This window comes from Brassica rapa, chromosome A02 (assembly GCF_000309985.2).
Source record: "Brassica rapa cultivar Chiifu-401-42 chromosome A02, CAAS_Brap_v3.01, whole genome shotgun sequence".
Taxonomy (NCBI): Eukaryota; Viridiplantae; Streptophyta; class Magnoliopsida; order Brassicales; family Brassicaceae; genus Brassica; species Brassica rapa.
The window spans coordinates 6,465,972-6,491,162 of NC_024796.2; the positions used below are offsets into that span (position 1 = coordinate 6,465,972).

The 25,191-nt window shown below is 36.2% G+C and overlaps 7 protein-coding genes and 1 pseudogene across 11 annotated transcripts; 7 read left to right on the forward strand and 1 right to left on the reverse strand.

The window, feature by feature from the left end:
- Nucleotides 1–3,234: 3,234 nt before the first annotated feature.
- On the forward strand, nt 3,235–3,702 carry LOC103851824 (probable ADP,ATP carrier protein At5g56450). Its single transcript, XM_033284231.1, has one exon. It carries the CDS (start codon nt 3,235–3,237, stop codon nt 3,700–3,702), a length of 468 nt encoding a protein of 155 aa, XP_033140122.1.
- A 1,202-nt stretch (nt 3,703–4,904) lies between these two features.
- On the forward strand, nt 4,905–6,313 carry LOC103851826 (annotated as a pseudogene).
- A 1,207-nt stretch (nt 6,314–7,520) lies between these two features.
- On the forward strand, nt 7,521–11,113 carry LOC103851827 (putative FBD-associated F-box protein At5g56440). Its single transcript, XM_033283931.1, has 2 exons — nt 7,521–10,859; nt 11,096–11,113. The coding sequence occupies exon 1, from the start codon at nt 7,569–7,571 to the stop codon at nt 8,841–8,843; it is 1,275 nt and encodes a 424-aa protein (XP_033139822.1). The 5' UTR covers nt 7,521–7,568; the 3' UTR covers nt 8,844–10,859; nt 11,096–11,113.
- On the forward strand, nt 10,721–12,706 carry LOC103851828 (F-box/FBD/LRR-repeat protein At5g56420). 2 transcript variants are annotated; one of them, XM_009128693.3, is made up of 4 exons: nt 10,721–10,859; nt 11,096–11,967; nt 12,043–12,177; nt 12,246–12,706. In XM_009128693.3, the coding sequence occupies exons 2-4, from the start codon at nt 11,113–11,115 to the stop codon at nt 12,519–12,521; spliced, it is 1,266 nt and encodes a 421-aa protein (XP_009126941.1). In that variant the 5' UTR covers nt 10,721–10,859; nt 11,096–11,112; the 3' UTR covers nt 12,522–12,706. The 2 variants fall into 2 exon arrangements, with proteins under 2 accessions (XP_009126941.1, XP_018511768.1); XM_018656252.2 differs by having other exon boundaries at nt 10,750–10,970.
- A 214-nt stretch (nt 12,707–12,920) lies between these two features.
- LOC103851829 (F-box/FBD/LRR-repeat protein At5g56420) lies at nt 12,921–14,826 on the forward strand. Of its 3 annotated transcripts, none has more exons than XM_009128696.2 (4): nt 12,921–13,008; nt 13,285–14,109; nt 14,197–14,325; nt 14,399–14,826. In XM_009128696.2, the coding sequence occupies exons 2-4, from the start codon at nt 13,285–13,287 to the stop codon at nt 14,669–14,671; spliced, it is 1,227 nt and encodes a 408-aa protein (XP_009126944.1). In that variant the 5' UTR covers nt 12,921–13,008; the 3' UTR covers nt 14,672–14,826. The 3 variants fall into 3 exon arrangements, with proteins under 3 accessions (XP_009126944.1, XP_009126943.1, XP_033139825.1); XM_009128695.3 differs by having other exon boundaries at nt 12,933–13,004; XM_033283934.1 differs by having other exon boundaries at nt 12,964–14,109.
- Nucleotides 14,827–15,012: 186 nt separating this feature from the next.
- Nucleotides 15,013–15,792, reverse strand: LOC103851830 (50S ribosomal protein L6, chloroplastic). Its single transcript, XM_033283937.1, has 2 exons — nt 15,512–15,792; nt 15,013–15,440 (listed from the first exon to the last, which is right to left on the reverse strand). Exons 1-2 carry the CDS (start codon nt 15,526–15,528, stop codon nt 15,068–15,070), a joined length of 390 nt encoding a protein of 129 aa, XP_033139828.1. The 5' UTR covers nt 15,529–15,792; the 3' UTR covers nt 15,013–15,067.
- A 3,142-nt stretch (nt 15,793–18,934) lies between these two features.
- Nucleotides 18,935–21,389, forward strand: LOC103851923 (putative FBD-associated F-box protein At5g50270). Of its 2 annotated transcripts, none has more exons than XM_018656685.2 (3): nt 18,935–19,825; nt 19,915–20,046; nt 20,129–21,389. In XM_018656685.2, the coding sequence occupies exons 1-3, from the start codon at nt 18,980–18,982 to the stop codon at nt 20,351–20,353; spliced, it is 1,203 nt and encodes a 400-aa protein (XP_018512201.1). In that variant the 5' UTR covers nt 18,935–18,979; the 3' UTR covers nt 20,354–21,389. The 2 variants fall into 2 exon arrangements, with proteins under 2 accessions (XP_018512201.1, XP_033139826.1); XM_033283935.1 differs by having other exon boundaries at nt 18,935–19,806; nt 19,881–20,046.
- A 241-nt stretch (nt 21,390–21,630) lies between these two features.
- Nucleotides 21,631–24,775, forward strand: LOC103851831 (probable FBD-associated F-box protein At1g32375). The gene is made up of 3 exons (XM_033283930.1): nt 21,631–24,117; nt 24,215–24,346; nt 24,437–24,775. The coding sequence occupies exons 1-3, from the start codon at nt 23,245–23,247 to the stop codon at nt 24,713–24,715; spliced, it is 1,284 nt and encodes a 427-aa protein (XP_033139821.1). The 5' UTR covers nt 21,631–23,244; the 3' UTR covers nt 24,716–24,775.
- The last annotated feature ends 416 nt before the right edge of the window (nt 24,776–25,191 follow it).

Sequence of the window (25,191 nt, forward strand, 5' to 3'; positions counted from 1 at the left end):
TATTGTCATCTGAAAATTATATTAAAAATGGTGAATTGCGATCGTACACACAAAAACTGAAAAGAACAGTTTCCTTTCGGAAACCACAGTTTGTTTACATCAACACGGTAAACTAATTGGATTAATCCTATCAACTAGGGGTGGGCAAAAAAACAAGACCGAACCGAGTTAAACCGAACCAACCGAACTAAAACCGATCCAAACCGAACCAAAGTTTATTATCAAACAATTTGGTTTAAGATTTTTCCAACCCGAAATCGAACCGAAACCAATCCGAATTAAACCGAATCGATAAACCAATGTGTTTTTATTACTATTTGAATTAAACATACTAACAACATGCAATATACTAAAATCTTAACACTAAAGTTCCTATTAACTTTACTAACGATGTTGAATTTTTTAATTTTATATTTACTTTAGTGTTTGATTGTGTTCATATAAAAAAACATGATTTTTTTAGGATTTTTGTTTCAGTTTTATATTAGATTTAATCTATATAGTTTATTTTCATAGTCATTGACGATTTCATGACTATTCGTTTATGTTTTAAAACATAATTTCTCTTAAAAAAATTAAATTAATTAAGAGAATCCGATTAAGCCGAACTGAAACACATACTAAGTCGAACACAAACCGAACCGAAACTGATCCAAACCAAACTAATTATGGTTTAGTTCAGTTGAAAAAAATATCTAAAATAGAATTAAACAAGCCGAACCCAAACCGAACCGATAAAATAACCGAGTGCCCACTCTGACAACTATGCTTTTTTGCTTCCTCCTCTATAAATGATCTAATAACATTTTTCGTGATGAGTTTTGTAAACTAAACTTGTTTAAGTGTATAGCTCCTCCCTCCCCAAATAAATAATGTCTTGAGAATTTTCTGACATTTTTTTGACAAGGCCCTAAGTTAAATATGTTATACCAAATCATAATTTCAGCTTTCAACGAGTGAAGCTGAAGTTATGATCATACTTTAATTCGTATTTTGTTTAAAGTTTACTCATTGAAATGCAAGAAACCGAAAGTGTGTGGATGCAAAATAGACCATGTGTGTCTATGTGTAATAATAAGTGGTAGAAAGTTTCTTCAACAAGAGATATATTTCAACACCCACTAGTTTGTTTCTGTGGATTGCTTTTTATCTCCTCCAGGTGTTAGGCTTGAATATCATTTATGCTTCTTTTATTTTATTTTTTGCTTCGTTTAAAATTAGGCTTGAAATGTCTTGTTTTCCAACTAATAGCAAATTTCTGAGTTTACAGAAGAAATCGAAGTTCTTTGATTCGTGGATGGAAATTTGCTATATGTATATTTCATTCCACACCCACTTGTTCTTTTATCGTTTCTATATTTCTCAGGGTAAGAAGTCCCCTTAAGATATTGCTAAACAATTACTGTCTTACTCTCTTTTAGTAAAAGGAAAACTATTTGTTTACATTTCAATCACGGAACGCCGGTCTTTTTTTTACAACAATCACGGAACGCCAGTTAGGACCAAAAAACCCATATGCCATATGTTCATACAGAATCACTTATTGAGCACATAAATTTTAAAATGAAAGATATTTAGTGTCTAATTAGTTGGAAAACAGGATTTTTAGTGGTTATATAACTTAGTGGTCCACTGTTTCTACGAGTGTTACTTATTAATTAGTCTTTCAGTGACATCATCCCAATCTAGTTTATAATTCGGTAGAATACAATAATAATAAAAAGTAACTCTACATACGTAAACATTTATATATTTTTTTGAAAAAAAAAAAAAAATATATAAATGTTTACGTAAACATTTATATATTGCATGCTGATAAACTTTGTATATAAATAAGATTCTACAATTTATACCTTGTTAATTTTATAGACGATAATACAGTCAGATATATATATATATATATATATATAATATGTTTTCTTATTTTTAATTTTGTTCCTTGTCATAAGCGGGTCAAGAAAACGAAAAAGAGTATCCTATATCTTATGGGTAGATATAGCTAGTATCTAACTATTGGAACATGTTTTTTTTTATTAACCAGTCTAGTATCTAACTATTGGAACATATGGGTTTTCATATTAACCAGAAGGTGTAGGGCCTTCAATCCAAATATTCCTTAGGTTAGGAGTACCTGAAGTTGCTAATGCAAGATATGGCATCAAGCCTCTTTCTCAACAGAAACCGAATTATAGACACAATATATCTATTATCTAATTTAAGCACTAAGTCATTAATTCAACTCACGTTGATACTATTGGAATACTTGTACGTTATTGGAATATTTGTACGTTTAAGGTTTGTGTCGAAGTACCACAACTTATATATATGAAAATACAAAATACTACAGATTGTACATCTAAAAAACTTAGGTATATATAAATTACTTTAAAATATTTAAATTATATCAGCATTTAAATTTCTTAATTTTAGACAAACCAAACTTTTCTTCTCAAGTACGTTAGTACGACACAATAACTTAACTTGCATCTTACGATTATACGTTCTCATATATAAAGAGGATTAGAATATGAGAAGGGAGAGGATTATATGACAATGTTTTAATCATTTCGGATTACTATACGTACGTGCATCATCATTAATGGACAATGGTTGATGTTATTAATACTGAAAATAATGAACCAAATCTAAGAATCTTCCTAGATGAAAATGCAGTCCACCAACTCCAAGTATCAACTTGAACCATATATACCCATACATAAATTTAGTAAATTATGGCAAGCATTGCACCATATTTCTGTGCTTCCTCTTTTTCTTTCTAATTGGAGATTAATGTTAAGCTTAATTAACATGCACCTTCTTTGTAAAAGACTTTGCAGCACACAAACATGAAAAACAGATATATGTATTTCTAATCATAAAATATCTGACTGGAGACAATATATAAGACTTCTAAAACTAAAGAATTACTGTAATTTTATTTTATATACTTCTGGAAGACTGTGTAGAGATGTGTAGTAACATGATAAGGATAACCACCGACTTTACAATCGATCTAGGTGATCATTTCTCAAGTTCTTGCGTCAATCCTACGCATTAATCAGGTAATATAATGTTGGAAGGTTGGTTGAACATAGTTGATAGGAAGTTTATCTATTCTTTTTTCCTCTTTGATTCTATAAACCGTCGCTTGGGTTTTCGAGTCCCTTCCCTCACCTTTTCTCTTCATGGACGGAGTTCTTCAGAATATCTCCGACGTGTTGGGTTCCTGAGATAATGCCAGATCGAACCAAATCGAGACCAACCCACGTCGGCATTTCACTAAAGTTTCGATTTTTATCTGAGGATCTCTACAGAGGCCTTCTCCGAAACAGCAGCACCTCTCGAGAGAAGAATCATCATCTCTTCTCTGAGGGGTTGTGCTTTGGTGGGTTTGATACGGTTAAGGAGGTTTTGTCTGAGGAGGATAAGGAGCTGGCGTTGTGGGTGAGATGGGTTTTGGCTCAGGGTGTGACTACTTTTGCTGGTTTCGCTTCTCACCCGTTGGATACGGTTAGGAGGAGGATCATGATGCAGTCTGGGATTGAGAATCCCATGTATAGGAGTGAAGGGTTGGCTTCTTTTTACCGTGGAGCGCTTTCGAATATGTTTAGGAGTATTGGTTCGGCTGCAATCTTGGTTTTGTATGATGAAGTGAAGAAGTTCTTGAATTGGAGAGGGGATCTAAGAGGTAAGCTCTTATGAATCCAAGTTAGAAGTCAGGAGAAAGAATGATTTTATTTGTTTTGATTCTTTTCTTTCTTGTGTGTATGAGGAGGAAACAAAAGGAACGAATGCATTTTGTAAATAAAAGAGCATTTATTTTGATTTTTCATTATGGATAAGGTAATAATGAGAGTAATAAATTTACCATAATGAGATTTTACCTGATTGGCAACTTTACAACATAACCAGGAGTAATAATTTTTCCGCCTATATTAGTTGCGCTAACGATGCCATACAAATTGAAACTGTTTGGATGTTTTTCGTGTGCTGAAGCACTTGGAAGTTGCCTCCTGCAACTGACACTCGTTCCACTTTGACAAAGCCAACCATTACTTGCTCTTGTTCTCTCGTTATCTTTTTGAACTCTCTGTATCATTCTAAACTGGATGGTTTATGAATTATGATAGGTGTGTGTATATGTAAGGGACATTCCTTCAGCGAGTGCTGCTCTCAAACATACAGCTTCATGATATAGGTCATCCGACAATGATTGAAGTACTTGGTCAACCACTCTGTAAAATTTGTTATAATTACCTGAAACGAATCACGTTCAAACTTTTCTAGCTTAGTACTAATTTGTTGATATGCTCATGATAATAGACGCTATCAACTACGTGCCAATTTCGCTTTGATCTTACCCAACAACGGTTTATAATCATCCGCAAGTTTCCTAAATCAGATGCCGATTGTGATAGAACATTCATGCAGATGACATAGAGGTAGAGAGACAGAGCATAACCTTGTCTTAAACCTCTTTTGCTTTGAAAATATGCCGCTAGCTTATCAAGTTATCATTAACTTGAACAGAGAAAGATAGCACATATTTTTATTCATATGGTAATGCGCGCGTCTTTTATCAGCTTGTTTTCTACACACTTACTACCCCTAAACATATTTTTATCCATGTTTTATTTTTCTTTGGGTATTTATAATGACAATTTAAAAATTCTTTGGGTATTTTTGGATCAACGTTGTTCACATCTAAAGTTTGTGCTAAGTTATAAACGCCGTGGTATACGGTGACGGTTATATCTTTATTTTATTTTCAGTTATTATCTCTTCTAAAGAATAATGGGAAAAACATCAGTTAAGTTTAGTTTGAACGTGCGTTCTCATCATTACTAGGGTTTTCGACCTAGAGAAAAAGCGAGAAGCCTTAGCCATTTTCACCATCCGCAACAAAAATTAACGAAAACTTATTGAAGGGGCTAGGTTTAGCAATGGATAGGTTGAGTCTTTTACCAGATGACTTGATCTTTAAGATACTCTCTTTTTTTCCATCGAAAGCTATAGTGACCACAAGCCTTTTGTCAAAACGTTGGTGTTCACTCTGGAAACACGTCCCGAATCTCGGGTATTCCGATCCATATATTGAGAGTGAGTACTGGAGCGCTTCACGTTTTATAGACAAGTTTTTGCTACTACAAGACAACGCTCATGCTCTACAAACTTTGTATCTATGCGTTAATCGGTCCTGTCCTCCTGAAGACATTGAAACATGGGTTGGTGTTGCAGTTTCTCGCGGTGTGCGCGATATTCTGTTTTACCAATATAGTAGAACCTACTACTGCCCCATACGGTTGCCTAGGAGCTTGTATACATGTGACACCCTAGTGACTTTAAGTCTACTACACACCTTCATAGTTGATGTTCCTTTGGCTATTTGCTTCCCTTCACTCAAGAGTTTGACTCTTGAATCTGTGGACTTCCTTCTTAGCGATGATGATATCGTTCATCGGCTTCTATCGGGTTGCCGTGTCCTTGAAGACCTAAAAGTGGTTTGATGGGGCTATGACATATTGAAAACTTTCAAAATCATGGTTCCTACATTGCAAAGATTAACAGTCGAGGATGTTTTAATAAATGGTAATCCAGTTCCAGGACCTGATGCTGGGTTTGTGATCAAAGCTCCTTGTTTAAAGTCGTTGGCGATTACTAGCAAGTTTGGTTCGTTCCACTCACTAGTGAAAATGCCATACCTTGTGAAGGCTAACATAAAGCTTCAACATGGAGATTCTAAGAATCTTCTCGGATGTGTTACCTCAGCCAAACACCTATCCTTATGTTTAAAACAACGAATGGTAAAAAATATATATTTACTTTTGTTTGTGATTACATATCAATAATTATTTAGCACTTACTTCTGATGCCATGCACATGCAGGATTCGTATCCAATAGGCGACTTCAGTCAACTCGTGTCTCTTAAAGTCTGTACATGCTCTTTAGAGTGGTATCGTCTTATACTCAGCCGTGCCCCTAAACTCCGAGTTCTCAGATTCCAAGGTCAAGAAAATTTGCTTCCATCTTCATACATAAATGATCTTAAGAAATGTTACAGCAGCTCCGAAGATGTCCAGACTCAGTGGGAGCGACCGAGTTCTGTTCCTGACTGTTTGATCTCGAGCCTCGAAACTATCGAATGGATTGGTTACAAAAGAACAGAAGCAGAGAACTCAGAGCTGAAGTATTTGAGAGAGAACTCTAGAAGACTGCTAAAGACGATTATTGTTTCAAAATACTGGGAGACCCTACACGAAGAAGCTTAACAAATGACGGTTGTGCATCTCTATCCCCACTCCATAATTTACTCCAAAAATGGAGTGGAAAATGGAGAATGAACAAAAAATAAAAAATCTCTCCATTTATGGAGTAATCATTTTTTTTGTTTTTTCACTACTCTATTTTTCACTCCATTTTGCAGTAAATTATGGAGTGGGGATGGAGATGCTCTGAGATATAGAATTCTACTCGTTTTTATTCTTGGAGCATTATTAGTACTTAGGTTGTTTTGATCATACTTTTAAAAGTTTTGAATGATGGAGCGCAAACTCTGTTTTCAGAATTCTAGTGAACATTTTTTTTAAAAAAATGTCATTGTCTGCTAAGACGAACGGTTCTACTTTTAAATGTTTTGATCATAGTTGTTCAAAAAAAAAAAAATGTTTTGATCATAGTCTGTACACATTTGAAACCCTTGCATCTCTATCCCTAGTATCTTATGTCAGCTTGTACACTTGGAGCTCCTACAAGTAGAGTAAAGAAATATCCTAAGAAATGCTGAAATAACTTTCTTACTGATGTTGCTTTGAAGATTTTGTAACATTGTTAGCGATTCTTATGATACTCTAGTTTTTTTTTTTGAGAGAGAATCCAAGCAGGAAGGTTATGACCAAAACAGAGGAGCCGCCTGCTTAGCGAATCAAGTCATCTCGGTAGATAACACAGAAACCCAACCTCTGTATTTAAATAATGACTTTTTCAATCTATTTGGTGTTTTTTAGCAACTGACACATTGAATATCTTGGAAACTTGAAATCTGATACGTGTGTATCTTGTTGAATCAAAAAACAGCAAAAAGAAAGTAGAAAACGCTTTATTAATGATGAAATACTTGGTTACAAGCTTGAGAACGGTGGAGTGGAGTCTCTCACCTCCCCTTCTTCAGATCTTAATTATAAACACCTTCTTAAGGGTATTTCCAGCCATGAGATTATGTTTGTTTTATTTTAAAATCTAGATTTAAGTTTCTCTTGAGAGACAGCAATGCTGTGCTGATTTTGACGTCAAGAAATATTGTGCAAAATTTCATGTATTCTTTGGATAAAATTCATGTATTGTGGAAAACCTGTTTGTGTAGTAGGCCCATAAAATTGTTTAACCGACCCTGGAAGGTTATTTCTCTTTCTTTTTTCAACTAGGATTTTTTTTATGGTTTGATTGTGCGTTCTCATCATTACTAATAAGATTTTCGACCTAGAGAAAAGCAAGAAGCCTTAAACCTGCATTCTTCATCATCGGCAACAAAATTAACTTTGAGATTTTGAAGGGGTTAATTAAGTTAGCAATGGATAGGATGAGTCTGTTGCCAGATGACTTGATCTTTAAGATACTCTCGTTTGTTCCATCGAAAGTTTCAGTGTCCACAAGCCTTTTGTCAAAACGTTGGTGTTCACTTTGGAAACACGTTCCAAATCTTAGGTATTTCGATCCACATATTAACAGTGAATACTGGAGAGCTTCACGTTTTATCGACAAGTTTTTGCTACTACGTGACCCCCATGTATCTCTAGATTCTATGCATCTATATATTAGTCAAAACTGTCCTCCCACAGATATTGAAACATGGGTTGGTATTGCAGTTTCTCGTGGTGTGCGCGATCTTCTGGTTCTCCGGTGTAGACCATGTTTCAGGCCCATACGGTTGCCTAGGAGTTTGTATACATGTGAAACCCTTGCGACTTTAAGCCTAGAACAGGCCATCATAGTTGATGTTCCTTTGAATATTTGCTTCCCGTCACTCAAGAGCTTGTCGCTTATATTTGTGGAGTTCCCTAGCGATGAAACCGTTCATCGGCTTCTATCTGGTTGTTGTGTTCTTGAAGACCTAAAAGTGGTTCGGTGCGGCCATGACAAAGTGAAAACTTTCAAAATTATGGTTCCTTCACTGCAAAGATTAACACTCGAGGATCTTTTTCTATATGGAAATCCAGTTCCAGGACATGATGTTGGGTTTGTGATCAAAGCTCCTTGTTTAAAGTCGTTAGCGATTACTAGCCGCTTTGGTTGGTTACATTCACTGGTGAAAATGCCCTACCTGGTGAAGGCTAACATATTTCTTAAGCATGGAGATTCTAAGAATCTTCTCGGATGTGTTACCTCAGCCAAACACCTATCCTTATGTGTGAAACAGGTTTTTTATCCAATAGGGGACTTCAATGAGCTCGTGTCTCTTAAAGTCTGTACATGTTCTTTAATGTTGTATCGTCTTATACTCAGACGTGCACCTAAACTCCGCTTTCTCAGATTCCAAGGTCTGGCAAATTTTCTTCAAACTCCCTACCTAAATTATCTTCAGAAATGTTACAGCAGTTCCGGACAAGTCCAGAGTGAGTGGGAGGCACCGAGTTCTGTTCCTGAATGTTTGATTTCGAGCCTCGAAACTGTCGAGTGGGATGATTACGAAGGAACAGAAGCAGAGAACAAAGAGGTTTTGTATTTGGTAGATAACTCTGGAGGACAGCTACAGACAGTGGCTGTTACACTCTCAAACTCAGACACCACTAGGGGAAAGAGACACATGATACTGGTAGAGCCTAAACGAAGGAGTTCTAACAAATGACGGCTCAAAGATATATAATTTTTTAGTCGTTTTTATCATTCTTGGAGCACTATTTTAGTAGTTACGTTGTTTTGATTGATGGAGCGCAAACTTTGTTTTCAGAATTCTGATGAACAACTTTTTAAAAATATTTAATAGATTTTTTGTTGTTGTCTGACCATGATGAACGGTTCTACTTTTAAATGTTTTGACCAAGCAGGAAGGTTATAACCGAAACAGAAGTTCTGCCTTGCGAATCAAGTCATCTCATAGATAACATATAGACCACATCCATGTTTTTTAAATAACGAATTATTTTCATTCTCTTGTATTTGGTGTTTTAAGCAACTGAAGCATTGAATATCTGAAAACTTGAGATCATACCAAAAGGCCCTCAATAATGAGACTCCAGTTGTAAACAGAAAAAATGTTTCCAAGCGCAAAGCTAGATCATGCTTCATAAATAATTTAACTCAAAACACAAACTGAGACTATATATATATATACATATATTCTTATTCAAACAGAAGCTGGGACATTGGTGATAACTCTAAGGACATCCGGAAGATGGTTCATCTAGATGCAATGGTCAAAAATGCAATTAGTTGATCCATCTGGATGTTTTATTGTCATGCATTAAACAAACATTAATTTGCATTTTCACCCAAATGGATCACTTGATGAGTAGCTGAACAACACCTGACATAGATTTAACTCCTTTACCAACTTATCTTTAATATGGGTCTTAATGTGAATGTTTCTTTAAACATTCTGAGTTTGAAAAGATATACCTCGCGAGTTCTCTCTCTTCTTCAGATTCTCTATAACCTTTCCACTCAATTATATGTAGATTGAACGACAAGCAACTAGGAACAAATCCTCTGACCTTGATCCAAGCACATCAAATTCAAGAATTGGAATAAGAAATAAGTATACTGCAAATAGATATTGTATTGTTACTTACAGAAGGTATATGTAGAAACCAAAGGTTGGGAGGCTTATCGAGAATACGTAGAAGTTGATTCGACCAGCCATTAGCAATTGGCAGTAGCTCAAGCCGCTGAAGCCTAGAGAAGGTAAAATCCATATAGCCTGCAATGATTATAATTAACAACCTAAAGGTAATGTGATCATGCTAACGACCTAGAGAGAGTCAAAGAGAAACCCAAAGTTGGTACCACGTGAGATTTATTTGAAAATAAAGTGAGAGACGTGACCAAGGGAAGTGATGTGAGAATCGTATAAGTACTGAGACAATGAATGTGAATCTAAGGCACATCCTTGGTCAAATTCAAATTCTCTATCAACTCATAGTCTGATTCAATTCAGTGACGTCAAGTATAGTCTTGATAGATGTAGAAACGTATGGTTGGTTTTATCTGGTTTATCCGCTCAATAGTTTTTGGATTTTTGACAGATTGATATGATTTTTACTGGTTTAACTATTTTAGATTTTGTTATCAATCTAATTCGGATATACTTTTGGTTCACGATTTAATCTGACAATCCGAGCCAAATTTTAAAATATTGTTCAAAACTCAAAATAAACTCAAATTAAATGACACAAAATACAAAAAAAAAAAAACAAAGCCTAGATCTAGAAGACTACTAATATCTTAAGATAATTTTAATAATCCTTTTATTTATAAGTTCAAATCCATAATATATTAGTTCTTTAACAATTTAGAAATTGAAGTTAGTTTTTTTATTGGTCCAGTCTGCATAAAGTAAGAAAATAATTTGGTTTGATTTCTCGCTTCAAAAATAGATCCAAAATCAAACCGGCCTGTCAGATCAGTGAACCGATGCAAAATCAAAAACCGGGTTGTCACTATTTGCCTCTTTTACTTTTTTTTTTTTTTTTCCTCAAAGCCTCTTTTTACTTTTTATCGCACAAACTTTGAGAAAGAGAGGAAAAATCCGACACAGAGATTAAAAAAAAAAAGGAAAGAAAGAAAGAGAGAGGGAGAGAGACTCTACACAATCTTACAGGAATCAACACATTGGGTCACTGAAGCAACGATCTTTCTGTAAATCGTAAGTTTCCTTCTTCGTTTTTTTTTGCTATTTTCTTCTCATCCGTGTGGCGGTCTCGAATCATTTGATAAAAATCGTACCTTTATCTGTTCGTTCACGACTGTATCAAAGGTTGAATCTTTTTGACATGTTTTCTTCTTCCAATGTTTGGGATTGTGATAAAGTTGTCTCCTTTAGACAAACCCATAACTTCAATTTCAATTTCCTTCGTACCCATTTCATTTCTTTTTTTGCAGGTGATTCTAAAAAAAAAATGGATGATTACAGAGATAGGATCAGTAGGTTACCAGACGACTTCCTCTTACAGATACTCTCACGTCTCCCGACAAAAGATGTCGTGGCGATGAGCCTCTTGTCCAAACGGTGGCGGTTTCTCTGGACACTAGTCCCCAAACTCAACTTCGACGTCAGGCTTCACGACAACACATGTCCCAAGTTCACAAAGTTCGTAGACAGGTCGTTGCTGCTACACAAGGCTCCCACTTTAGAGTCTCTCCGTGTCAAGATTGGTTCCATCTGTCACAACGCAGACGTAGATGTAAGCGTGTGGGTTAGAATCGCCGTGGACCGCGGCGTGCGCGAGCTTGACATCAGTTACTGCCCTGCTGAGGAGCCTATAAGATTGCCTAAGTGCTTGTTCCCTTGCGCGACGCTTGTGGTGCTGAAACTAGAGAACATGAGCCTTGTTGATGCCTCTTCTTACGTCTGCTTTAAGTCGCTCAAGACTTTGCATCTTCTTGATGTGAAGTACTTTGATGAGCAGTCGCTTCCTCATCTTTTGTCCTCTTGCTATGTTCTAGAAGATTTGGTTGTGCAGAGATGTCCTGGAGACAATGTTAAGATTGTTTCTGTTAACGCCGCGTGCTTGAAGACTCTCACTTTGCATAAGTCTTCGCAAGCGTTTGAAGGGGATGACGATGGGTTCTTGATCGCTGCGCCGAAGCTGAAGCGGCTGGACATTGAGGATTACTGGGGTGGGTTTTGTTATATTGAGAACATGCCTGAGGTTGTTGAGGCGAATGTTGATGTTATTTATAAAACCACTGAGAGGATTCTCGGGTCTCTCACCTCGGTTAAGCGTCTTGCGTTGTGTCTGATGACTTCAGATGTAATCTCTCTTTCTATTTACTTGAACAAACAAAAAACTTGATTTATTGTAGTTGATGTTCATCTTCAAATGCAGGCTGCTTATCCGACTGGTACAGTCTTCTCTCAGCTTATTCATCTAGAGCTATGCACATGTGCGCCGCGGTGGTGGGATCTACTCACCAGAGTGATTGAAGATTCACCTAAACTACGAGTTCTTAAACTCCGCCAGGTACATAATAATAACAACAAACATACACAGTTTCAGTTTTTGTTTATTATTTATCTTTTTGATATCAGAAACATATTCGGCGAACCTCTAGTCCCGGGGCTAGCTGGAAGCAGCCTGTGTCACTTCCCAAGGGGTTGTCTCTCGAGACGTTCAAGTGGGAGCTATACGAAGGAACACAGAAGCAGAAGGAAGTGGCGAAGTTCATCTTAAAACACGGTGTTCGGTTGAAGAAAGTGATTGTCTCTCCCAAGCCAAGCAGTAGTCTGCTGGAGAAACATGAGATGCTCAAGGAGTTGTCATCTGCTCCGCGCGGTTCTAGTACATGCAAGCTCTTGTTCGACTGAATATAAGAAAAGAAGAAATGAAGTTGAGAAAAGCTTTGTTAGTATGTGTTTAGTTAACATCGTTTGTATTGTTGCCTTAATTAATCTGAATGTTAGAACCTCTGAATGACCTTTGTTAGTATTTGTTTAGTTAACATCGTTTGGATTGTTGCCTTCATTAGTCTGAATGTTATAACCTCTGAATGCTTTTGCTCTGTATTTTGGTTTTGTCCTTGTAAGAGAGTCAAAACTGCTAAGAACATTCCTAAGGTAAAGATATATTACAACAAACAAAGTGTTTTTCAGTTTCTACTGATCAAAATTTTCTTCAACACCTGCACATGATAAAGTCAAAGTCTACTTCTAATATTCTCTTTATTTATTAATTAAATATGAAAATAATAATAAAAAGACTAACATGTAGTTTAGGCTATAAAGAAAGGACCTCATCAATATCAAGATTCATAGATCAAGTCTGCAAATCTATCAAGATCGGATTAGCATGTGAGTTAAGTTTGGTTTTAATTCTTTTTTCAGTTTTGTGAATCCTTAATCCAAATCCGTTAAGACTGGATTCAAGTTTAGGATCATGTGAGTTTAAGATTGGTTTTTTTTTCTTTTCCTGTTCTGTAAATCCTTAATCCAAATCTCACCTATGGTTATTTGTTTCTTTCTGTACAACATTCAGTTGATATTTTCTCATCTATTAGTTTTTTTTTTCACCGGTTGATTCAAGCAAACTAATGCAGTGTTTGACTTTTTTTTTATTGGTTGAATCTTACAGATGGATAAGATAAGCGAGTTACCTGATGCTTTGCTCTTGCAGATACTGTCTTTGGTTAAGACCAAAGACCGTGTAGCCACGAGTCTTCTCTCAAAACGATGGGAGACTCTCTGGACGCTGGTTCCTAAACTTGAGTTCCATCTTGAGCGTGGAAGTGACTCAGAGTTCGTTAACCGGTCTTTGCTGTTGCATAGAGCTCCGGTTCTTGAAAGCTTTTCTTTAAAAGTTGATACGTTTCAAGTTAGTCCTCTAGACATTGGGGTTTGGGTTAGAACCGCGGTTAGTCACGGTGTCCGTGAGCTAAAACTAGACTATACAACCAATGAAGATCCTATCAGACTACCTAGGAGCTTTTGTACTTGCCAAACACTCCTTGTCCTAAAGCTTAAAAACGCAAGTCTTGTCGGTTTTTCTTCCTCCGTTTGTTTCCAATCTCTCAAGACCTTACACCTTCTACTGGTGACATACTCAGATGAGAAGTCTCTTGAAACCATTTTATCAAGCTGCTCTAGGCTCAAAGATTTAGTGATTGAATGTTGTCCTAACGACAATGTTTTCATTTTCACTATTAACGTTCCTTCGCTACAGAGTTTGTCTCTGAATAGATCAGCGAAATATTATCGAAATAACTGTCTCGGGTTTGTGATTAATGCTCCTTCTTTGAAGTACTTGAACATCAGAGATTATCGCGGCTCCTTTTGTTTGGCTGAAGATATGCCTGAGCTTGTGGAAGCTAATGTTGAAGTTGGTTATGACAAACTTGATGAGCTTATGGGATCTCTCACTTCAGTCAAGCGTCTTTCGATATGTTCAACCAAACTCAATGTAAATCTACTCTGGTCTCTTTAAAACATTCTATCTTTCTATTTAGCCAGACAAAGAGATGAGACAGTTTCTATGTGGTTTACGCAGGCTCCATGTCCTACTACCTTTCAACAACTTGTGCATCTAGAGATATGTACATGTAAACCAGAGTGGTGGAATCTACTAGTGTGTCTGCTCACGGCGACTCCTAGACTACGAGTTCTCAAGCTTAAACGGGTATGAAACAGTTTATGTTAACCTATAGTTCTTGCCTTGGTTCGATGATCTAATACCAATTTTTTTTTCTCAGACACATAAGGATTGTAGCAAAGGAGGGTGTTGGAACGAACCGGGCTTTGTACCGGATTGCCTTTTAACCAGCCTTGAATATTTTGAGTGGAGACGTTACAAAGGAACCAAAGGTCAGAGTGATCTCGTGACCTATATCTTGAGGAATGCTTGTCATTTGAAAATGGTGAAGATACTCACTGAGACAGATGATCCTGAAGAGCAGCTTGAGATGATTAAGAAGTTAGCATTCTCCCCTAGAGCATCAATTACATGTCAAGTTGATTTCGACTGAAAAAAACATTCTCTATCCCTAATCCATGTAATGAACGATCCAGTTCAGTCTTTTTTTATAATGTGTGCATGTGTGGATAAATGATTGATGTATCTTTGTTTATATTTGGTCTGTATCACAACATAGTGATCCATAACGATTGAAGATTCTCACTCTCTAGCGTTTTTATTCTTTAGCTATGTTCTTGCCTTGGGAGTCAAGTCTCATAATGGAAGAGATGATCTCTGCTTTTAGATGCCGACGACTTTAGAAGAAACATTTAATTAAACCAAAAAGCCACCAGACATTGATATAAACAGACAAATATATTATTTTCGTCTTAACATTTTTCATACACCGAATCAGCATTGAGATAAAGAAACATACATATAGATAAGTAGCTAACAATATCAAAGATCACTTCTGTTTTCTATCTTTTCCTTTCTTCCTATGAACAATCTCATCAGAATAGCACACTCCAATACGCTTGTATGGCTCTGCTGGCCTCCATTTCCTTACCGTAGCAGCAAACTGCCCAATCTCACACTTGTCATATCCACTCACTATGACTATCGTTATCTTAACTTTTTCACCTTTACCAAAAAGTATAATCTTCTTATCCACTTTCACTTTGAGACTATCTGGTATCTCAATCTTAACCGGGTGAGAAAACCCAAGATTCAACACCAATTCTTTTCCTTGGACCATCGCACGATAACCAACACCTTTGAGCTCAAGTGTTTTCTCAAATCCCTTTGATACTCCCACAACCATGTTGTCAGTAAGCGTCCTAACATTAAAAAAGGGATGTCAGCACTAAAATTAAAGTCTTTCGTTGAAAAAGGCTAAGAGTTTTGTAACCTGAAAAGGCCATGCATTTCTTTGGCTCTTCTAGTTTCCACGGTTTTTGTGACCCTCAAGAAACCGGAGTCTTCTTCAATAAGCTCAACTTCTGGTGGGTAAGTTAAAGCGAGTTCTCCCAAAGGACCCTTCACTTTTAAGTCTTGACCTTGTATTTAAATGGTAACATTGGACGGTACAGCGATTGGCTGCTTTCCTATCCTTGATTCTTTGCGCTTGGTGGTCTTAGCAGAGACACCCACTTGAGCAAATGGGGTGGTTGAGACCTTGAGTAGCCTTCTTCTGTCGCCTAAGAACCCTGACCTGAAAAACAAAGGGAGCTTATATCTTCAAAGAGATAACATTCTTACAAAGTAATCGGACCACAAGATACTTAACTTACAAATATAAAATTTCAAAACAAAAAAACATCAAGAAAGTCAAAAAACGAGTATCGGACTACAAGATACTCAACCATGTATCCTTCATTTTTAATATAATCTGAGTGTTTAAAAAAAAAGCTTCTCAAGTATATCTTTAGATCATGGATGAAATACAACAAAGGGTAAAAGGAAATAACCCTAAAGACTAAGCCAAAACACAAAGGCCAAAGGATAACGAAGGTCCTTGGAGACAACAACAAGCCGGCGAACATAAACACATTCCCGGAAGCCAGATAAACCATAATATCTAATAAAGCAAAAACATACTCTACACAAGTAAAGCAAACAAAACCCTAGTGAAAATCAAGAAACTATAGTAAAGATAAGAATTTATGGTATACATTGGTAGAAAACAAGAGAGGAATGAGGAAGCCATTGCTTTCTAAAAAGATTGTCTAAGGAGCTCTTTCTGATCTAGAAGGAGAATAGTGGAGAGAGTTTATGAGCCAGTTAAGGATTCGGCGAGAAGATATGTTGTGACGCGACGTGACGTGCATGTGTGGGAAAAGGAGACAACGTAAGACTGTGTCTCGATTAAGGAGACACAGCTGGTAAGCATATTAAAAAAAATTAAACAAACTAAATAAATAAATAAAACTATACTACTACACAATCCAGGTTTAAGCCCACCAAAAAATTAAAATTATGCAGCTCTGCTAATTAATAGGCCGTCAGAAAAATTAAAGATAAGTAGACGTCATATTGTGAGCAGTAAAAGAAAAAGGGCAAGTTAGAAAAATCAGCATTGGTGGAGATTAATTAAGAAACCACAAAAAGATTAGTATACAAAAAAAAAAAAAAAATCCACAAAAAGATATCCCGAGTTTGAATATTTCAGTCAGAATACTGTTAAATGTTTTAAATGTTCCATGACTTTTGTTTTGGCTCATCACATTGTTCTTTTTTTTTTGGTGTTGATGATTCAGTATACTTTTTAACTCTAAAAAGCAAGAACTTAAAAAATTTAAGATGAATACGCAATTTAAGCTGAATACAGTGACTTGAAATTGTAAAACAGACCCCTAATGAATGAAACATCTTAATAAGTTATATCATTGTTCTTTTTATCAAGGTTTCTTATTTTCTCGGAAACTAAAACAATCGGCATATTGTTAAAAATTTGCAAGTATATTTTGGTTTCAATTGGCATATGGATGAACATATGGCGACACTGAATCTAAGGTTGAAGGACAATTTTTCAACAACTTGTTCATCTAGAGATATGTACATGTAAACCCCAGTGGTGGAATCTACTAGTGTGTCTGCTCACAGCGACTCCTAAACTACGAGTTCTCAAGCTTAAATGGGTATAAAACCGTTTCTGTAAGCTTATCACCTCTCATGTTTCCTTGTCTTGGTTAGACGATCTAATACCAAAATGTTCATTTCAGACACATAAGGATTGTAGAAAAGGAGGGTGTTGGAACGAACCCGGTTCTGTACCGGATTGCCTGTTAACCAGTTTTGAAAAAATTGAGTGGAGACGTTACAAAGGAACTAAAGATCAAGAGTGATCTTGTGACTTATATCTTGAGGAATTCTTGTCATTTCAAGACGGTGAAGATATTCACTGAGTCAGATGATCATGAGGAGCAACTTGAGACGATAAAGAAGTTAGCATTCTCACCTAGAGCATCAATTACATGTCAAGTTGATTTCGACTGAAAAACATTCTCTATCCCTAACCCATGTAAATATGTAATGAATGATCCAGTTCAGTTTTTTTTATAGTATGTGTTCCTGTGTGGATAAATGATTGATGTATCTTGTTATACTTGGTCTGTATCACAACAGTGGTTGATAAAGATTAAAGATTCTCACTCTCTAGTGCTTTGTTCCACAATGTTTTTATTCTTTAGATAGGTTCTGGCCTTGGGAGTCAAGTCTCATAATGGAAGAGATGATCTCTACTTTTACATGCAGAGAACTTCAGAAGAAACGTTTAACTAGACAAAAAAAAATTTCTTATAGTCAAGATATTAAATTTTTATATTTAATTGTAATTTGGTTTATATTAAAATTTTATTTCATGATTATTTCTGTAGCAAATTTTAGTAACTAAATTTAACTATATTTGTAAAATTAGAAAATATAAATAACGAAACATATAGATTTAGTTATAGTTTTGTTTTTATAATGAACTCAATCGAATTTGGTCGAATCATATTTATCCATAAGCTTTAGCCTTCTATGGTTCGGTTACCCATCCAAATTTAAAACTTCTTATTTCCGGTTGTTTTGAATTAATGAAACTTCTTATTTCCGGTTCAGCCTTTTGGATTGATACTGATTCGCTTGAGTTGGGCAACCTTGATTCAAAATTTTGACAAATAAGAAAAAAAAAAAAGAAAAGAAATGAAACTGGGAAGTGGGAACTACTACACGCAGTTACGAAATAGCTTCTGGACGGTTGGATCTATATGACTCAAATTTTTGAATTAACAACGCAGTTAAAAGTTAAAACATAGGTCACATTTAAAGTTAAAATTTTTGATATTATGTTTCGTATGCTTTGTGTTCTCAATGGCCGCTAGAATTAAAAGTTTTTTTTTCTTTTCTCGAAGAGAAGCTAGAAGGCCTTTAGCCTTTAGGGGAATAGGTCACATTTAAAGAGTCGTTGATTCTCTCTTTTTATATGGAAACTTGAATCAAATTAAAATATTTGAGCAACTTATCTTTTTTTTTTTGGGAAATTGCACCATTCAAATTAAGGTTTTCCATATATTATATTGTAAGAGGAAATGGTGTTCATAGCCATTACCGTCACCGAAGGGGTTTCTACTTTCCAGGTATTTTTCTGTTCTATGGATATCCTGATTTAAAGAAGTAGCTTCGTCAACAAGCTGTCGATGAGTTTGGTTTTAGTTCCTTGTCTTTAAACTTTGGGGTTTGTGTACCACGCAGCTAGGACTTGCTTCGACATTCTGTCGTTTCTCGTGACTGAATTATCTGTTTGGTTTAACACACATACTCACAGTCTCACATCCCTGGTTCGTTTTTAATGTTTGTAGGCTTAGGTGTCTGGTTTGCGGCTTCTTGCTAAATCATGGATAGGATAAGTCAGTTGTCTGATACTCTCCTATTACGAATACTGTCCGAACTGCCTACCGCTGAAGTTGTGGAGACTATGGTTTTGTCAAAACGTTGGCTTCCTCTGTGGAAGTCAGTGCCACATATTGACTTCGACGACGATAGCTATGAAGATATTGATACTGGAAGGTTTTCGCGCTTTGTTGACAGGTCTTTGATTCTGCACAAGGCACCGATTGAAACTTTGCATTTCGAACTGACTCAATCTTCTACTGTCGATGATATTGGAGTATGGATTGAAATGGCTGTTCAACGCCATGTGCGAGACTTGAGTATCTATATCGACTGTACTTCCAGTACAACTCCAGTTACAGTTCCAAGGAGTTTATATACAGGCTGTGGAATGCTTGTGACCTTGAAACTAAAGAGTGTGACTCTTGCGGATGCTTCTACCTTGCCTTCTTTCTCAACCCTCAAATATTTGTTCCTTTTATTTGTGAAGTACCCCGGTGAGGAGTTTGTCAGGAGGCTTTTATTCAGTTGTGGTGTTCTTGAACATTTGGATGTGGAACAATGCTTTGATGACAATGTTACCATTTTCACAGTTAAGGTTCCTTCCCTCAAGAGTGCAATTTTGCGTAAATCAAAAGATAGATACATTGATGATGAAGATGGATTTGTGATAGACGCTCCTTCTTTGGAGCTGTTGGATGTTTATAATAGTACAGCCGGGTTTTGTACCATTGAGAGTGCTATGCCTAATATTGTTAAAGCAAATGTTGTCGTTAATCATGGTCCTTCGGAAATTCTGAGTGCTATTACTTCAGTGAAGCGCCTTTATTTATGTTTATCATACGCAAAGGTAAAATATCTACTCGACTACGACTAAAAGTATGTAATTTTCCATCTTTGAAAACATGTTTGCTTGATTCTTTTTTTTTTCTATTGCAGGATGCATATCCTGTTGGTAGTGTCTTCCCCCGTCTTGTGTGTTTAACAATATGCACATCTGAGATAGAATGTTTCAATCTACTTATGTGTCTACTCAGAGATTCCCCTAGTTTAAAATCCCTCAAACTACAGGTATATATGTACATTTCATCCCAAAATATTCAGTTTTATGATCTATAATGCTCTCTGTATCTGTCCCGTCAATTCATTCCAGCTTTTTTGCATTCGGGATCAAGGACAGCGCTCCTGTTGGAATGAACCGAGTTCAGTTCCTGCATGTCTGTTATCGAGTCTTGAAACTTTTGAATGGGTAAACTATGAAGGCACCGAAGAAGAGAAAGAAGTAGTAGCATTCATATTACGAAGTGGAAGATGTTTGAAGAAGGTGAATATCTCCTCGGAAACCACTGACTCCGACAAGAAACTTGAGATGCTTTAGGTGTTCACCTACCTGTCAGCTTACATTCCTCTCAAGCCATAAACACAAGTCCGATCACATATATGCTTATTAATGTTTTGGATGTTTTTTTTTCATATTATTTGAGTGTTTTGAATTTCTTATTGTTCCTTGCTTTATTCTATGCCTTGGAGCTCGTTAACATGTCTTTGCTATATTAAAGTCTCCAGTTCTTGAAGTCTTTTCTTTAAAAGTTGATGTGTTTCATTTTAATCCTCTAGACATTGGGGTTTGAGTTAGAACCGCGGTTGATTACGAACATGTTCTTCAGCTAAAATTTGACGATTCTGCCAGTGAAGATCCTATCAGACTACCTAGGAGCTTTTATACTTGTGAAACACTCAATGTCCTAAAACTTACGAACGCAAGTCTTATCGATTTTTCTTCTTCTTCTTCAGTTTGTTTTCGATCTCTAACGACCTTGCATCTTCTATCAGTGAAGTACTCAGATGACAAGTCTTTTGAAACCCTTTTTTCCAGTTACTCTAGTCTTAAAGATTTGGTGGTGAAATGTTGTCCTGATGACAATACTTTAGTTTTCACAATTAAGATTCCGTCTACAAAGATTATCGCTGGATAATTCGTGAAAAGATTCTCTAATAAATTAACTGTTTCGGGTTTGTGATCAATGCTCCTTCTTTGAAGTACTTAAATCTCATGGATTATCGCTGCTCTTTTTGTCGAACTGAAGATATATGCCTGAGCTAGTTGAAACAGATCTTGATATTGTTTATGATAAACTTGATAAACTTTTGGGAGCTCTCACTTTCGTCAAGCATCTTTCAATATGTTCAACCTATTCCAGTGTCTTCTTTTCTCTTTAATCAAATATGTTTTAAGTGTCTTTAGCACAATTGAAAATCATCATAGGTAGAGATCACATGTTGAACTGTGACCCTCACTCCTCAGGATGAAACTAATATTATATATTGTAGTTTTTGGACTTATTAGGAGCTTTGGCCTAAAAGTTAATGATACTTACATTCAAAAGGTTTCTTTTATTTGAGCAGGCTCCCATCAGTACAACCTTTCGTAAACTTGTTCATCTAGAGCTATGTACATGTGAACCAGAATGGCAGAGTCTACTGGTGTGTATGCTCAAAGTTACACCTAAACTACGAGTTCTCAAGCTTAAACGGGTATATATGTTACTTTAAACTGATTATTCTCCTGTTTTTTTCCCCTGGTTCGATGGTCTAATTACCAGTGTGCTTATCTCAGACACATAAGGACTGTAGAAAAGGTGGGTATTGGAACCAATCCGGTTCTGTGCCGGATTGCTTGTTAACCAGTCTGTAAATCTTTTGAGTGGAGAAAATACAAAGGAACGAAAGATCACAGAGATGTAACCCACCTATATCTTGAGGAACTCTTGTTATCTGAAAATGGCGAAAATCCGCGCTATGTCAGATGATCCTGAAGACCAACATGAGATGCTCAAGAAGCTATCATTCTCTCCCCGAGCTTCAGCTACTTGTGAAGTTGATTTCGAATGAAACCTTTTCCCGTTGTCCAAATAAAATGTTATCAGTCCCTTGGATAAGTCACTGATATTCCTTGTGAGTCAAGTCTACTAAAATAAAATAAAATAAAAAGCTCTGGTTTTGAAAACTATTTTCTTGTGCTCAATGATTCTTCACACCTAGAAATTCTCTAGCTCGACCAAGTCGGGTTAAACCATCTAAATACAACGAACTCATGTGCTTGAGCAATGCCTAATAAACATTGACATAAGGACACAAACATATATAAAAGTTGATAACAATATTAAAATCACTTCTTTTTCCCATATTTTCCTTTCTTCCTATGAACAATCTCATCTGAATACGAGACTCCATTACCCTTGTACGGCTCTGCCGGCCTCCACTTCTTCACCTTTATCTAAAATTTTAATCTTCTTATCCACTTTAACATTTAGACTATCTGGTATCTCAATCTTAACCGGGTATGAAAACCCTAGATTCAAAACCAATTCTTTTCCTTGGACTATCGCAAGATAACTAGCATTTCGTTGGCTCTTCTAGTTTCCACGGTTTATAGGAAACTAAAACAATCGGCATATGTATTGTGCAAATTTTGTAAGATATTTCGGTTACAAATGGCATATGGATGAACACATGATCGACATTAGATCTACGCTTGAGGGAAAATTATATTTTTATTTTTATTTAAAATATACTTTAAAATTTCAGATAATTCTTATTATTATTAGTTTTAATCGTTTATCTAATTGAAATAATTTAAATTCGTTTTTATTTTGTAGATAATTTATATATTTTCATTACGGGTATAACAATATTAACCATTCTAACTTTTAACCTAAGAATCCTAATACGAAAAGTCACTTCGCAAATAATATATATATATTATGTTATTATATATTATGTTATTTTATTTAAAAATATATATTATGTTATTTAACAAAAAAAAAAATGAAAATTCGGTTGAATGGGTAGACCGGTCTGACCAGCCACCTAGAATATACCTACCCGCGACGGTCCAGCTCTCAAAACATTTGGGGTTTTAGGGTTTGACGTTCTTGGCTGTACAGCGAAAGAGTAGTGCAGTCTTCTGACTCTTCGTCTTCAATAATTTGTATTTGATCTGAAAAGAAATGAACCAGTTCGTGAACTGATTAGTTTCCGTACTAACCATCCCCGGCGGCATTTCTACAGTATCCGGTGAGTTTCCATTTCTTTATCTACTTTTTAGGATTTTTGATTGCCTCCAGTGTTATTTGTTATTCTCGGCTGCTTACTACTATATTTTTGTTGGTTCCAGCGAAAATTACAGAGAGATTCGGAAGCAAAAGCAGCTCAGTAATCTTTTAGCCGTTTTTTTTATATCCATAAAGCTTTAGGATCTGAAGAAGAATGGCTCATAGGGATAGGATAAGTCAACTTCCTGAGGAGTTACTCTTGAGAATCCTATCCTTACTACCTGCGAAAGATGTGGCAGTCACAATGGTTTTGTCTAAACGATGGAAGTTTCTATGGACGTTAGTGCCAACACTTGAATACGATCACGCTACGTACCAAAACGCTGAAGGCACTAGATTCTCGCGGTTTGTTTACAGTTCTTTGCTGTTACACGAGGCGCCAGTTCTAGAAACGTTGCGTTTAAAACTTGATCGGGAGTCTGCTACTGCCGTAGATATCGGGGTATGGGTTAAAACCGCCGTTAAACGCTATGTGCGCGAGTTAGATATCGACATTAACAGCCCTTCGATTTTGACTCCGGTCACACTTCCATGGAGCTTGTTTGCCGGAGGATGTAAAACGCTTGCGACGTTGAAACTAAGTAACATGACTCTTGTGGACGCTTCTTCGTCCTTGCCAGCTTCTTTCCCGTCTCTTAAAAACTTGAGTCTCGTGAAGATGAAGTACCCGAGTGAGGAATTTATCAACAAGCTTTTAGCTAGTTGTCCTGTTCTTGACGACTTGGCCGTGGAACTGTGTAGTGGCGACGGGGTGACCGTTCTCGCTGTTCAAATACCGTCTCTAAAGAGTTTATCATTGCGAAAACGACCAGACACGGATGATGACGAAGCTTATGGTTTTGTGATAGATACTCCTTCTCTGGTGAGCTTTGACATTGTTGATCATTGCGGTGAGCTTTGTGTTGTGGAAAGTAATATGCCTGAGATTGTGTATGTGAATCTCGACATTAATTATCGTCGTCCCTGGAAGATGTTGAGTTCTCTTTCTTCAGTCAAGCAGCTCGAGTTATGTTTAACATCCTCAAAGGTAAATAATATATATTTACTGTCACCTATGCGTTTTACCATCTTCATATCTCAGTTGGCATTATATTTTCTTGTGTATTTATTTATTTATTATGCAGGAATATCCTGTTGGAATTGTTTTCCACAATCTTGCACATTTAATGATATGCACATGTGAGACAGAGTGGTTGAATCTACTTTTGTGTGTGCTCAAAGATTCACCTAAGTTACAAGGCCTCAGGATTGAACAGGTATAAACTTGTATATCATAAAGCCAAAATAATTCAGGTTATTTTCCATTATGATGAGATAATTAATGTGTTGTTCTTCTAACATCTCAGTACCATAACATTCGAACGGGTGAACAGCGCCCCTGCTGGAAGGAACCAAGCTCAGTTCCTGGATGTGTGTTAACGAGTCTTGAAACTCTGGAATGGGTAAAATACGAAGGAACAGAAGATGAGAAAGAGGCAGCAGCTTTTATTTTTAGAAACGCAAGATTTTTAAAGAAGGCAACTATTTCCTCCTCATCTACGGATCCGGTCAAGAAACTTGAGATGCTCAAAGGGTTGTCATTTCTATCAAGGTGTTCAAGTTCCTGTCATCTGACATTCGACTGAAGTCACTAGATATTAAAGACATATTCAATAGTCTAAATAAAAATCTTTTTGGTTGGGTTCGTTTGCTTTGTGTTCCCAATGGTCTTACTATTTCTAGAAACACAAATTAAGTAAATATGAAGATCAAATTCCTTAAATGAGTCTTTTTTTTTTGCTCAACATCTCATTCATTAATCCAAATCATAATACAAAGGTTTTTGACTTCTACAGACGTAGACCCAACACAATGATGAAGTCTACTATCGCCTTGAAACACTTAGCTGGACCCAACACTAGCTAACTGAGACATCACTGTATCGTTACAACCACCGGGATAGATAATCCTTAAAAGAGTCTTTAATTAGGGGAAATTGACATATTTAAAGTGTCTTTGGTTTTCCAATTTTTAATGTAAATTTGAATCAGATTAAATATTAATTGAGCATATATATTTAAAGAGTCTTTGATTTTACTTTTTACCGAAACTAGATGTTTCG

Excerpts from the sequence above, each read along its gene's own strand:
- LOC103851829 (XM_009128696.2), top strand. The coding sequence starts at position 13,285 with ATGGATAAGATAAGCGAGTTACCTGATGCTTTGCTCTTGCAGATACTG. Across the intron at positions 14,110-14,196 it reads TATGTTCAACCAAACTCAAT|GCTCCATGTCCTACTACCTT; the intron begins GTAAATCTACTC and ends TGGTTTACGCAG. Across the intron at positions 14,326-14,398 it reads GAGTTCTCAAGCTTAAACGG|ACACATAAGGATTGTAGCAA; the intron begins GTATGAAACAGT and ends TTTTTTTCTCAG.
- LOC103851824 (XM_033284231.1), top strand. The coding sequence starts at position 3,235 with ATGCCAGATCGAACCAAATCGAGACCAACCCACGTCGGCATTTCACTA.
- LOC103851831 (XM_033283930.1), top strand. The coding sequence starts at position 23,245 with ATGGCTCATAGGGATAGGATAAGTCAACTTCCTGAGGAGTTACTCTTG. Across the intron at positions 24,118-24,214 it reads TATGTTTAACATCCTCAAAG|GAATATCCTGTTGGAATTGT; the intron begins GTAAATAATATA and ends TTTATTATGCAG. Across the intron at positions 24,347-24,436 it reads AAGGCCTCAGGATTGAACAG|TACCATAACATTCGAACGGG; the intron begins GTATAAACTTGT and ends CTAACATCTCAG.
- LOC103851923 (XM_033283935.1), top strand. The coding sequence starts at position 18,980 with ATGGATAGGATAAGTCAGTTGTCTGATACTCTCCTATTACGAATACTG. Across the intron at positions 19,807-19,880 it reads TCAGTGAAGCGCCTTTATTT|ATGTTTGCTTGATTCTTTTT; the intron begins ATGTTTATCATA and ends ATCTTTGAAAAC. Across the intron at positions 20,047-20,128 it reads TAAAATCCCTCAAACTACAG|CTTTTTTGCATTCGGGATCA; the intron begins GTATATATGTAC and ends AATTCATTCCAG.
- LOC103851827 (XM_033283931.1), top strand. The coding sequence starts at position 7,569 with ATGGATAGGATGAGTCTGTTGCCAGATGACTTGATCTTTAAGATACTC.
- LOC103851828 (XM_009128693.3), top strand. The coding sequence starts at position 11,113 with ATGGATGATTACAGAGATAGGATCAGTAGGTTACCAGACGACTTCCTC. Across the intron at positions 11,968-12,042 it reads TGTGTCTGATGACTTCAGAT|GCTGCTTATCCGACTGGTAC; the intron begins GTAATCTCTCTT and ends CTTCAAATGCAG. Across the intron at positions 12,178-12,245 it reads GAGTTCTTAAACTCCGCCAG|AAACATATTCGGCGAACCTC; the intron begins GTACATAATAAT and ends TTTTGATATCAG.